Here is a 12460-nt window from a genome sequence, read left to right as displayed (position 1 = left end):
TTTTACAGCCATTAAGTATGTATTATCTACATAAACAATGTAATTATACTTTTGATGCTCCCATACTCAGTTCAGCGGCAGACATACATTAAGCACATACCTTTTTAAGCAGACTTAAGTATATGCTTTTAAAGGTATCTGTTTAGTGATACAATATTTAATGTAGAGCCGTTACCAGTAACTGAATGTAATTAACACTCTGGCACACGCATTTGGAGAAAGGAAGACCACAAACTGCACCCAGATTGACTCCATCTTCTATTTTTCCTAGTTTTATGTTTTAACAAAAATTATGTAACTGTTTATTCAAAATAATGGATAAAATTTTTCTGGCATTCATTTAAATTAATTTAAGTATCTGAATGTATAATTATGTGTATGAAGTAAGAGAATGCACCCCATACGACATACCTTTGTGGAGTAAAGACCCAGACTCTGAAAAGGGTTAAGAGCAATGAGTATGTCTCCCACATAGATATAGATCTGATCTCTGGAATAACACTTCTCAAGTTGCTCTGAGACTGTATTCTGCAATAAAATAAAATAATTTCTCCTTCTTAAAAATTATTTGTGGTCAACTACAATTTAAAAAGTAAACAATAATAAACAGAACATCTGGAATCTGGACAAAGGATTAGAAAAATAGACACACTGATAGTAAAAAATATATAACATCAGGTCTGCAACTACTCATTCACTTGACAGGCATTTTCTTTGGTTTTGAGAGCCACAGAGGATGTCATTGTTACCTGCATTTTCCAAAGGACATATTATATGTCACAGGAATTTTAAATATACAATGCTTTCAAGAAAAGAAGTAATAGCAGTAAGTGATATAAAGATTAAAAATGGAGTAAAGAGAAAACGGAAGGGAAGATAGAGAGAACACGATTTAATTCCAAATCAAGGTGATCCAGTGGCTTTATGGAATGTCCTACTCCTTTTTTTTTTAGACTTTTGGCTTTATGAAGTACTATGAAAAATTTTAAAACTTAATTTTCATAGTTGATAAGTCATTTGAGTAAATGAATTGATTTTGATAATGTCGGAAACCACCATTTACAGTACATGACACAAGAGAGGAGCAAAAGATCTTAGGCCCAAAAAGAAACTAAAAATAAAATATAGAAAACAGAAACAAACCCACCATTTAATATATTAATATATTGGTCAACAACATGATTAGTGAAAACTTCTTTGCAATCCACAAGCCTAGGAATTTGCATTATTAAAAAAATATATATGTAAGAATTCAGAAAGGTGTCTGCAATCTCTGCCTTGTCAACATGATTTGATTTCAAGATGTCTGATGTTCTTGAGATTATTTTGAGGAAGTACTTGAGTTGTTTATGCAACCCTAAATTTACCAAATGACTACCTCTATTCAGAACTTACCTCTTGATTGGTACATTTCTGAGTCAAATGCTCAGGCATGTATCAGCAGTGTAAAAAAAATAATAAGGTGTTCATCAGGCAGGAGAGAAGTCCCGACCTTCTGCTAAAACGAGGACATTTATTTCTCTAATGATCTGACTATATGGAATAAAGAAGGGTGAGGGGAAAGGAGGCTGAGGCTAGAATTTAATAGCTTGGATCTGAAACACTTCTGAGATAATTAGAATAAGGAGTTACAAGCAGAATTCAATACCTCCGAAAGATAAGCAGTGTGAAACAACAGTTTTGTGATCCCATGAGGAAGAACACTGACCATGGTAACAGACAGGCTGTTGAGGTATCCCAGAGTTTCTGGGTACAGCCACTGAGAGCTGAAACAGGAGAGGAAAAATGGGGAGGCCACCACATGGTGGTTACAGTAGGCTGGCTGCTCTTTGAATACAATAATTCATATCTTTGAGACTCCCACAAATAATGAAGAAGAAGGAAGATCTGTGGCCTAACAACTTACACTGTGAGGACTTCACCCCTGTCAGTTGAGCATCAGACAAAAATGAACACTAGGCTGGAAAGATTTGGAAATTTGAGTTATACAGATTAAAACTGAAGATAAGAGAAATAATAGGAAGCTAAAAGACAAAGAAAGCATGAGACTTACAGATGGAAGACATGGGCAGAGTGAGTGTTAAGATTCTTAATAACCATCATAATCTATATATTCCTTCCCCTTCTACCAATACCCGTGTCTTCTATAAATTAACAAAACATCTGGAATGTCTAAGTTTAATTAAACTGAAATTCTTACCTCATCCAAAACTTCTAGGGTTGCTAAATCATCTACATCCTTCAGATTGGATATTAGAGATCGGTTGAAGTTCTCTTTCTTGGTGTGAATACGTTCATGTCTGTGGAGAAAAACACTTCCTGATTTAAGAACTGATTACTGATCATAGTGGAAAAAAGTTTTAGATACCTATGAGACTGAAAATCCTTTATGAATTTGTTTATTAAATTCAATGATAACATACCAGTAAATATCCTAATATATTTGATCTTTACTGTTTGTTTACTCCTCTCCATTGGAAAAATGCAAATTACAGAATTTACTTCATGGATGATCAAAAGTACATAATTTCCTTCAAGAACTATCTTTATATAATTTGTTTTAAAGCTTCCTCTAAATTTCTGTGTGACTGAATCTGTTACAAGGTGATGAGGCTGAAGGGTTTGAATTCATTACATTCCTAATTTTGTTGGAGGTAGTGTTAGCCCATTGGTGGTCAAGGTATGGTCATTTTTAATTACTATTCAGCAAAATTTAACAGGAATACAAAATAAATCACATTATAAATTTTCAAAAGGTTAGATGTGTGTAAAAATAGATTTCATGTACCAAAAAGTTTATCTTCAAAGTAAAACATTTCAACAACTTTCAAAAACAGCATAAAGATCTTGATTTAACACAAAGGAGAAGTTGCTGAGATAAACACAATGGTTTATTTAAACTTTTCTGGACATCCATTTTATTTTGAGGATAATTGTATTTCTGGTATTTATTTTTGGACACACTCTCAAGTATCTGGGCTTGCCCCTTGGTAAAAGGGGAAGGAATATATAGATTATGAGGGTTATTAAGAATCTTAACACTCAGAAAACTTTAATGGTTTCTTATTGCTTAGAAATTTAAGCCTATTAATAAACTGCCCCTTCCCCTATCTAAGCCCACTGCTCCTTTTGTATACTATAATAGCTTCTGTCCTCTCTCATTTAGGGAAGGACATCATTCCTACTGCTTTTTCTCTCATTCCTACTTCATTGAATTTTCTCTGTTATATCACCCATCCCAACAACAAACTGCCGTCCCCTGACTTCCAGTTTCCTCCATCTGCTGTTCTATTTCTTTGCTTTATAGTAAAAATCCTCAAAAGAATTATGCATACTTTTTTTTTTTTTTTTGGGAGATGGAGTCTCACTCTGTCACCCAGGCTGGAATGCAGTGGTGCGATCTCAGCTCACTGCAACCTTCTTCTCCCAGGTTCATGTGATTCTCCTGCCTCAGCTTCCTGAGTGGCTAGAATTACAGGAGTGGCCACCACGCTCAGCTAATTTTTTTGCATTTTTAATAGAGACAGGGTTTCACCATGTGGGCCAGGCTGGTCTAGAACTTCCGACCTCAAGTGATCCACCCACCTTGGCCTCCCAGTGTGCTTGGATTAGCAGCGTGAGCCACCATGCTCGGCGTATACTTAGTTTGTTCAGGCTTTCATCTTGACACTCTATGGAAGCAGCTTTTGTTAAGGACTCTACTGACCTTTACATTGCTAAATCCAATGGTCAATTTTAAGTCCTCATTTTACCTAATCTACCAGCAGCATTTAACAAAGGCGTTCTTGAATACCTTTGCCTTGGTTTCCTGTAAGTCTCTCTTGATTCTCTTCCTTAACTCACTAGTATCTCTGTCTGAGTATCTTTTTCTGTTTTTACCTCATCTTTCTGTTACATTTTGGGGGTCTCCCAAGTTTCAGTTCTTGAAGTTATCTTCTTCTCTACATTCACTTCCTTATTTCATAGGTTTACACACCACTCATTCACTGATAACTACTACTCCAGACTTCTGCATCTAAATGCTTATTTGATATTTCACTTGGAGAGACAGACACATCCCAAACCACACTCCTAAATACTCTGCCTCCAAACCTACTCCTTCCTATGACTCTTTAACTCAGTCAATGGTGACTCCTTTCTTCTGATTGTTCAGGATGTTAGAGACATCCTTGGCTCTTCTTTTTCTCACACCCCTCATGCAATCTGTATACAAATTCCATCAGCTCTATTATCAAATTCTATCTGGGGCTAGACATTTCTCCCCACCAAAACCCCACTATATTTCTTCTCACTGCTACAACAGCCTCCCAAGAGGTTTCCCTGCTGCCATCTTTACCTTCTGACACTCTTCTCAACACTGCAGCCAGAGTGATCTTTAAAAAATTATGTCAGATCATGTCACTACTCTGCTCAAAGTTCCTGATCTTCCCATTATTACTCAAAGGAATATCCAATGCCTTACCATGGCCTACAAGGCCCATATGATTTGTGCATCTGTGCCTCCCTCAACACCCCTATTATTTCTCTAACATTATCTGTTTCTACTATCCCTCCTACTCAATTCTTTCCAACCTCATTGGCTTCCTTGCTGTTTCTTGAACACATTAAGCATGCTTCTACCTCACAGCTTTGGTATTTGCTGTTCCCTCTGAGTGGAACACCATTTTCTTTGATACCTGTAAAGCTCTTTCTTGCTTCCTATGGGCCTCTTTCAATATTACACTAATCAGAGTCTTTTCCTGGTGAGCCCTTGTCAATTAGTGGCTTCTCTCCAGATCCTCTCATCACCTTTTTCCTGCTCTATCTTTAGCCATTGCCTTCTCCCCCAATTCTCCTCGTCACCTCTCATATTCTACCTTGTCCTCTGTCTTCTCCTATTAGATTGTAATTCATATAATGCCAATCTAGATTTTATTGTACTATTAAGACAAGAGTACCTGTATTGTTCACTGCTGTGTCCCCAGCAGCTGTAACAGTGCCTGGCATGCAGTAGGCACTCAATAAATATTTGTTACATGAAACTCATTCAAGGCCTTCCATAACATTATACAATCTGTCTTTCCAGTGTATTTTCCAGAAAATACACTTTTACACTTTAGCTTAACTGGACTTGTTTCTGTTTCTTAAACTATACATCCCTGTGCTTTCTTCACTTGTCATTTTGGTTTTGTTATTTCCTCCTCAGCCCAATCTGTATGATAAAACTTTATTCACTTTTCACAATCCACCTTAAATGTCACCTCTTTTACACTCCTCAGCACAATTCTACACGTCCTTTAGGACAGACATCTTAGTTAAATGTCATTTCAGTCATTCATTTGTGTGCTGGCCTTATACCTTTTACTAGATTGTAAATTTCCTAGGATAGGAATATCTTTTCAACATATGGTGCTAGAACAATTGGACATTCACATGCAAAAACAGTGACTTAAGACACTGACCTTTCAGCTTTTACAAATATTAACTCAAAATAAATCATGGATCTAGATGTAAAATGTAAAACTATAAAACTCCAGAAGATAACATAGGAAAAAATTTAGATACCCTTGGGTTTGGAAATAAGTTTTTATATGCAACACCAACAATGCCATCCATGAAATAAAAAATTGATAAATTGGGCTTCACTAAAATTATAAATATCTGCACTGTGCAAGTTTATTTTAATAAAAAATGAAAACAAAAAATTCTCTCCAATCACACTTCTTTGGACTGTGTTATTTTCCTGCCAGGACACTGACTAATAGATCCAGCCAGCCACTGACTTCTCTTCAGCTCCAATGTTGCAGATTTCTGGTCACAGAATTCACACATGAAAGATTACAGTTTTCCCTCCACTGGACCCTGAAGTTACTCATTAATTATTTACCCCTCCGCAGGAGACTTCCTAGCTCATTTTAGATAGCAGTCGTCCAAAAATATCTACCTTTCAAGCTTCCAATATCTGTTTTCCCTCTTCTTCAGTGGAAGCTAATACAAATTCACTCAGGTTCCTTCCCTTTTATCTCAAAATGTTAGTATATTTTCATCTATCTTCTCCTCATACTCCCTCACCCCCATACACACTTCTTTTTCACTTTCCAGGGTGGAAGTGCCACCTTTCTTTTCCAGGGTTAACCCTCCCCACCTATCTTTTGATTTTCTTTCCTGTGTAGCTTACTGTATCATGCCATCAGAAGCTTCCTTTCCACAGATCCATATTCTCAGTTGATCATGTCTTCTATCATCCTAAGGTGTACAATCCTCAATTTGCTGCTTTCTTGTTAAGAAAACAAAAACCAAGCCACCGACTGGGAGAAACTACTTGCAAATCATGTTTCTGATATTTAAAACAATGTATCCAATGACAGAAATAGTGTCTTATACCTATTTGCAACTCTTAAGTAGATTCCTCCATATTTTTTTTTTTTTTTGAGATGGCATCTCACTCTGTCACCAGGCCAGAGTGCAGTGGTGTGATCTCGGCTCACTGTAACCTCCGCCTCCTGGGTTCAAGAGATTCTTCTGCCTCAGCCTCCCGAGTAGCTGAGACTACAGGTGCTCTACAACGCCTGGCTAATTTTTGTACTTTTAGTAGAGATGGGGTTTCACCATGTTAGCCAGGATGGTCTCGATCTCCTGACCTCGTGATCCACCTGCCTCGGCCTCCCAAACTGCTGGGATTACAAGATTCCTCCATAATTTTTATACCACTTAAAAAAATTATACACTTGTGTGAATAATTTAGTTAATATTTGAAGTCCTTACTAGAACGTAAGCGTCAAGATCTGCAAAACTATGCCTTTAGCTTCTTCTTGTATCCCATGTATAAGGAGATTATTTAGAATAGGGAAGTTTCTCGATAAACTTTAGTTGAATGACTAAGTGACTGTATATCCCCGCACAACTTCTGGCATGGAATTTGCACATAGTTGGTCTCCACATTTGCTGAATTGAACAAGTATCATCTTATTTACTCCCCTATATTCAAAGAGATTCTTATAAGTATAACCATTTTTGATATATTCTTTTTAAGACAAAAGAGGAAAAGATCCAATTTTCCATTTAATTGAAGGGCCTTGAATTTTCTGTCCATTTTTATGGACCCATTTGGCTGCTACAGACTGTTCCTTGGAGAATGATGGGAAGTGGATGGTGAGGAGCAGAGGGACCAATACTTGGCTGGTTGGTGCCCTCACTCTTCCACTCCTGTGAATTCATCCTCCATGATGTTTTTGGTATTAGCTGTCAAAAACTTAGAAAAGATTTGGTCATTGTGATGATTAAAACAACCTCAGATGGCTCTCTATCTTCTGTGGTACAACTTAAAAATTTCTTGGCATGGATTTCATGGACCTTCACAATCTTGCCGTAAACAACCTTTCCAGCATCATTCTCCATCAGCTCTGTACAGAAGAGCTCTCAATATGCCAAACATTTTCAAGACTCTGTACTTTGTTCATTCCATTTCTCTATCTGGAACTATTTTCCTTCCATGCTCGGCAAAATTCTATGTATCTTTCAAAGTTAGGCTTAAACTACCCTCTCTGTGAAGACACTGTAGGTCTTTCCAGAGAGAATACACCACAAGTGGAAAAGTTCTCATATTTAATGAAGTCTATACATGTTCATTGTTCCTGTTAGACCTTGAGAAAGTTGTGTGTAGAAATCAAGTGTTATTCATCGTTTTATGTCTTGATACAAATATGCAAAAAACAAGGTGTCTTGAATCTTCATTACCTTAATTCAATATCCATGTTTGCCTGAAACCAACTGAATGTTTGAAGTTTGGATAGAAAATAGCTTCAAGTGATTTTTCTTAGTAAAATATTGGGCATTTCTTAAAATGAGTAAGTACATCTACCTTTTCACAAGAACATCTAAATGTTTCCATAATTTTTATACATCAGTGAATATCTAATCAATCATGACTGCTTATTTTTCTGGTTAACTTTCATGTTTGCAGTATTAAATAAGTTTTAAAATATGCATACATTGATTTGTCAGATTTAGCCACATGCCAAGTGTCATATATTAGAATTGTAAGGAAAACACTTTTGAGAGTTAAAATAACAAATTTATGGAAAGTGATAGCTGTGAATTTTGGAAGGTCATTGGCTTTAGAATTTTCTCGTATCACTGTCTTTTGTTTGTTTGTTTGTTTGAGATGGAGTCTCACTCTGTCATCCAGGTTGGAGTGCAGTGGCGAGATCTAGGTTCACTGCAACCTCTGCCTTCCAGATTCAAGCGATTCTACTGCCTCAGCCTCCCGAGTAGCCGGGATTACAGGCACCTGCCACCACGCCAGGCTAATTTTTGTATTTTATTTATTTATTTATTTATTTATTTATTTATTTATTTATTTTTTGAGATGGAGTTTTGCTCCTGTTGCCCAGGCTGGAGTGCAATGGCACAATCTTGGCTCACTGCAACCTCTGCCTCCCGGGTTCAAGTGATTCTCCTGCCTCAGCCTCCCAAGTAGCTGGGATTACAGGCATGCGCCATCACACTCAGCTAATTTTTTGTATTTTTAGTAGAGACGGGGTTTCTCCATGTTGGTTAGGTTGGTCTGGAACTCCCGACTTCAGGTGATCTGCCCGCCTTGGCCTCCCAAAGTGCTGGGATTACAGGTATGAGCGACCACATCCGGCCTAAGTTTTGTATTTTTAGTAGAGATGAGGTTTCACCATTTTGGCCAGGCTGGTCTCAAACTCCTGACCTCAAGTGATCCATCCACCTCGGCCTCCCAAAGTGTCATTGTTGTTTTAATAAAAATCTAAGTACGCAATTCAATCCAACTCATATTTATTGAGACCACGCTATGTGCAAGCATTTTCCCAATAACCCCAAGTGTTGTGGGTCATTATAGGTGGAAAAAAATCCAGGTTGTACAATCAATGAGTTTCAAACTAGTGGGAGATGTAAACACGAATTTTTTTTTTTTTTTTTTTTTTTTGAGACGGAGTCTCGCTCTGTCGCCCAGGCTGGAGTGCAGTGGCGCAATCTCGGCTCACTGCAAGCTCCGCCTCCCGGGTTCACGCCATTCTCCTGCCTTAGCCTCTCCGAGTAGCTGGGACTACAAGTGCCCACCACCACGCCCGGCTAATTTTTTTTTTTGTATTTTTTAGTAGAGACGGGGTTTCACCGTGGTCTCGATTTCCTGACCTCGTGATCCGCCCACCTCGGCCTCCCAGAGTGCTGGGATTACAAGCGTGAGCCACCGCGCCTGGCCGAAAACACGAATTTTTAAAAAAACACAAAGTATATGGCAAATGCCAAAATTAAAGTAATATATAAAGTGGAAATAGTAAGGAGGGAAAATTAATTCCATTTTCGAAAAGTGGGTACAGTTCTTAGTAGATTTAGCATTTAATCTTGGTCTTTACATAGAAGTAGGATTCCAGTAACCTGAGGAAGAATGTTTGTATGTAGGGGTGGTGACTGACGGGTGAAATAAATTAATATTCATCACATCAATCGGCTAAAAAAGAAAAATGACATGATCATATCAATAGATGCAGAGAAAGCAACTGACAAAATTCAACCTCTTTTCATGATAAAAACTCCAGTAAATGAGCCACAGAAGGGAGCTTCCTTAACTTCATAAACATGTAAAATAGCCTACAGTTACAATACATAATGATGAGAAATTAGCAGCTTTCCTGCTAAGATCAGAAACAAAGCAAGGATATTCTCTCGCTACACTCCTTTTCATTATTATAGTGGAAGTCATAGCTAATGCAATAAGACCAAAAAATGACTTAAAAGGTATACTGATAGAAAGAAATAAAACTGTCTTTGTTCTCAGGTGACATGATTGTTTATGTTGAAAATCTGAAAGAGTCAGCATAAAAACCTCCTGGAATGAATAAGCAATTACAGCAAGGTTTTAGGACACAAGATCAATATAAAAAAAGTCATTGCTTTCCTATATACCAGAAATGAATAAGTGAAAATGGAAACTAAAAACACAATACCACTTATGTTAGCACCCCCCAATGAAATACTTAAGTATAAATCTAACAAAATACATACAAGAAAATTACAAAACTGATAAAAGTAATAAAACAAGAACTAAGTAAATGGAGAGAGATTCTATGTTCATGGATAGGAAGACTCAATATTATCAAGATGTCAGGTCTTTTCACCCTGATTTACAGATTCAGTGCAATCCCGAGCAAAATCCAAACAAATTATTCTGTGGATATTGGTAAACTGATTCTAAAGTTTATATGGAAAGTCAAAAGATCCAGAATAGCCAATTCAATATTGAAGGAGAAAAAGCTGGAGGACTGACACGGTGCAATTTCAAGATTTCCTATAAGGCTACAGTAATCATTCATTGCTGATGGGAATGAAAAATGGTACAGCCAGTTTGGAAGACAGTTTGACAGTTTCTTATAAAATAAAACATGCTCTTGCCATACAATTCAGCTACTGTGCTCCTTTCTACCCAAATGAGTAGAAAACCACACAAAAACTTGTACATGGATATTTATAGCAGCTAGTTTCATAATTGCCAAAACTGGAAACAATCAAAATGTCCTTCAGGAAGAAACAGGTAAATAAATTCTGGTACATTCATACAATAGTGTATTTTCAGTGCTAAAAGGCAATGAGCTATCAAGCCACGAAAAAACATGAAAGAAATACAGATGCATATTGCTAAGTGAAAGAACTTAATCTGAAAAACTACGTATTATATGAGTCCAACTTTATTACATTCTGGAAAAAGCAAAACTATGGAGACGGTAAAAAGATCAGTAATTGCCAGCAATTAGAGGATACAGAGAGATGAACAGGCAGGGAACAGAGCATTTTTAGGTCAATGAAACTATTCTGTACAATGCTACAATTGTAGATACTTATCATTATACATTTGTCAAAAGCTATTGAATGTACAACACCAATAGTGAATCTTGATGTAAACTGTGGACTCTGGATGATATAGTGATGTGTCGATGTAGGCTCACTAATTGTAACAAAAGTACCACTGTGGTGTGGGATGTTGATAGTGGAGAAGCACTGTGCCTACATGGGGGAAGGGGACACATGGGTGTCCCTATACCTTCCTCTCAATTTTGTTATGAACTTTAAACTGCTCTTAAAAATAAAGTTGATTTTAATAAAAAGTAAAAACAAAAACTCTCTTCAATCACACTTCTTTGAACTGTGCAATTTTGGTTCCAGGGCACTGACTAATGGATCCTACTAGCCATTGACATCTCTTCAGCTCCAGTGTTGCTTATTTGTGGTCACAAAACTCATGCCTGAAAGATTGTTTTCCCTCCACTGGACCTTGAAGTCTACTCATTAATTATTTTACCCACCCAGGGGGTGACTTCCTAGCTCATTTTACATAGCAGTTGTCCAAAAATGTCTACCTTTGAAGCTTCCAATATCTATTTTCCTTTTTCCTCAATGGAAACTAACACAAACTCACTCAGGTTCCTTCTCTTCTATCTCAAAATGATAGTATATTTTCATGTATCTCCTCTTCACATCCCTCCCAACTTCTCTGTGACTTCCAGGGTGGAAGCATCGCCTTTCTTTTCCAGGATTAACCCTACTAATTTGTCTATTGATTCTTTATCCTGTGTAACTTTGCTCTATCATCTTATCAGAAGCTTCCTTTCCACTGGGTCCATATTCTCAGTTGATCAAGTCTTCTACCATCCTAAGTCGTCCTTTCCTCAATTTGCTGCATTTTTCTCAAACTTTAACAATCTCCTTGTCAACTTTTCAAAGGACAATCTTAATTCACAGAACCCTTCCTTATTTACATTCACTCCTCAACTCACTAAACTCTGGCATCAGCACTGTTATCAGCCTCTTGAAAGTAAAATGACCTTCTTATCGTCCTATTCAATTGCCCTCTTTAGATTTCATTCTATTCAGTTCTTCTGTGTCCTTTAACTTTATTGATCTATTGTCTTGAAATTCTCTCCTCTGTAGCTTTCATGGCATCTGTTTTTTTTTTTTCCTCCTGTCCTTACTGTGCCTCACCTCAATTATCTCTACCTTAGTCAATGGCACCATCATCTCCTTCATGGATATGGAGAAAATGGAGTTTTGAAAAATTTTAAAGAGATTAAAATGATATAATTTGGTGATGTCGTGGATATAAGAGTTGAAAAAGATGGAGATTTTTGGTGTGTACAATTAAATAGATGATGGTATCTGTCAATGAGATAAATACTAGATGAGTTTCAGATTTTGTGAGGGAAGATAGTGCTTTGCTTCTGGGCATTTGGAACCTGAACGCATTTAGGACATCTGTATTTCTCAGTAATAATGCCCTCTCCGACCTAGTTTCCTCAGCCTCCAACACTAAAGCTCTCTACATTCTGTTTATAGCAGATCATCACTATCTCTGGGACACATGCCCTGCCATTATCCATTTACATGTGCTATAGATATGTTTGGTGTCTTTTTAAAATATTTATCCTCCTTGGCATTCTCTGAGAAACTGGGTTCTGTGGTT

At 37.1% G+C, this 12460-nt stretch overlaps 1 protein-coding gene across 1 annotated transcript in view; it reads right to left on the bottom strand.

Moving 5' to 3' along the window:
- The window catches only part of MYO3A (myosin IIIA), a 282829-nt gene that overhangs the window by 153748 nt on the left and 116621 nt on the right, over window positions 1-12460 (bottom strand). The window contains exons 11-12 of the mRNA XM_055274926.2: window positions 2201-2300; window positions 412-528 (exon numbers count right to left, since the gene is read on the bottom strand). Of these exons, the coding sequence (XP_055130901.1) occupies window positions 412-528; window positions 2201-2300 (217 nt within the window). The remainder of the gene's footprint in view (window positions 1-411; window positions 529-2200; window positions 2301-12460) is intronic.

The sequence above is a fragment of the Symphalangus syndactylus genome, chromosome 4 (assembly GCF_028878055.3).
Source record: "Symphalangus syndactylus isolate Jambi chromosome 4, NHGRI_mSymSyn1-v2.1_pri, whole genome shotgun sequence".
In the NCBI taxonomy this organism is placed as follows: Eukaryota; Metazoa; Chordata; class Mammalia; order Primates; family Hylobatidae; genus Symphalangus; species Symphalangus syndactylus.
Note: the sequence above shows the minus strand (reverse complement) of the source record. Positions and strands in the feature narration are given on the sequence as shown.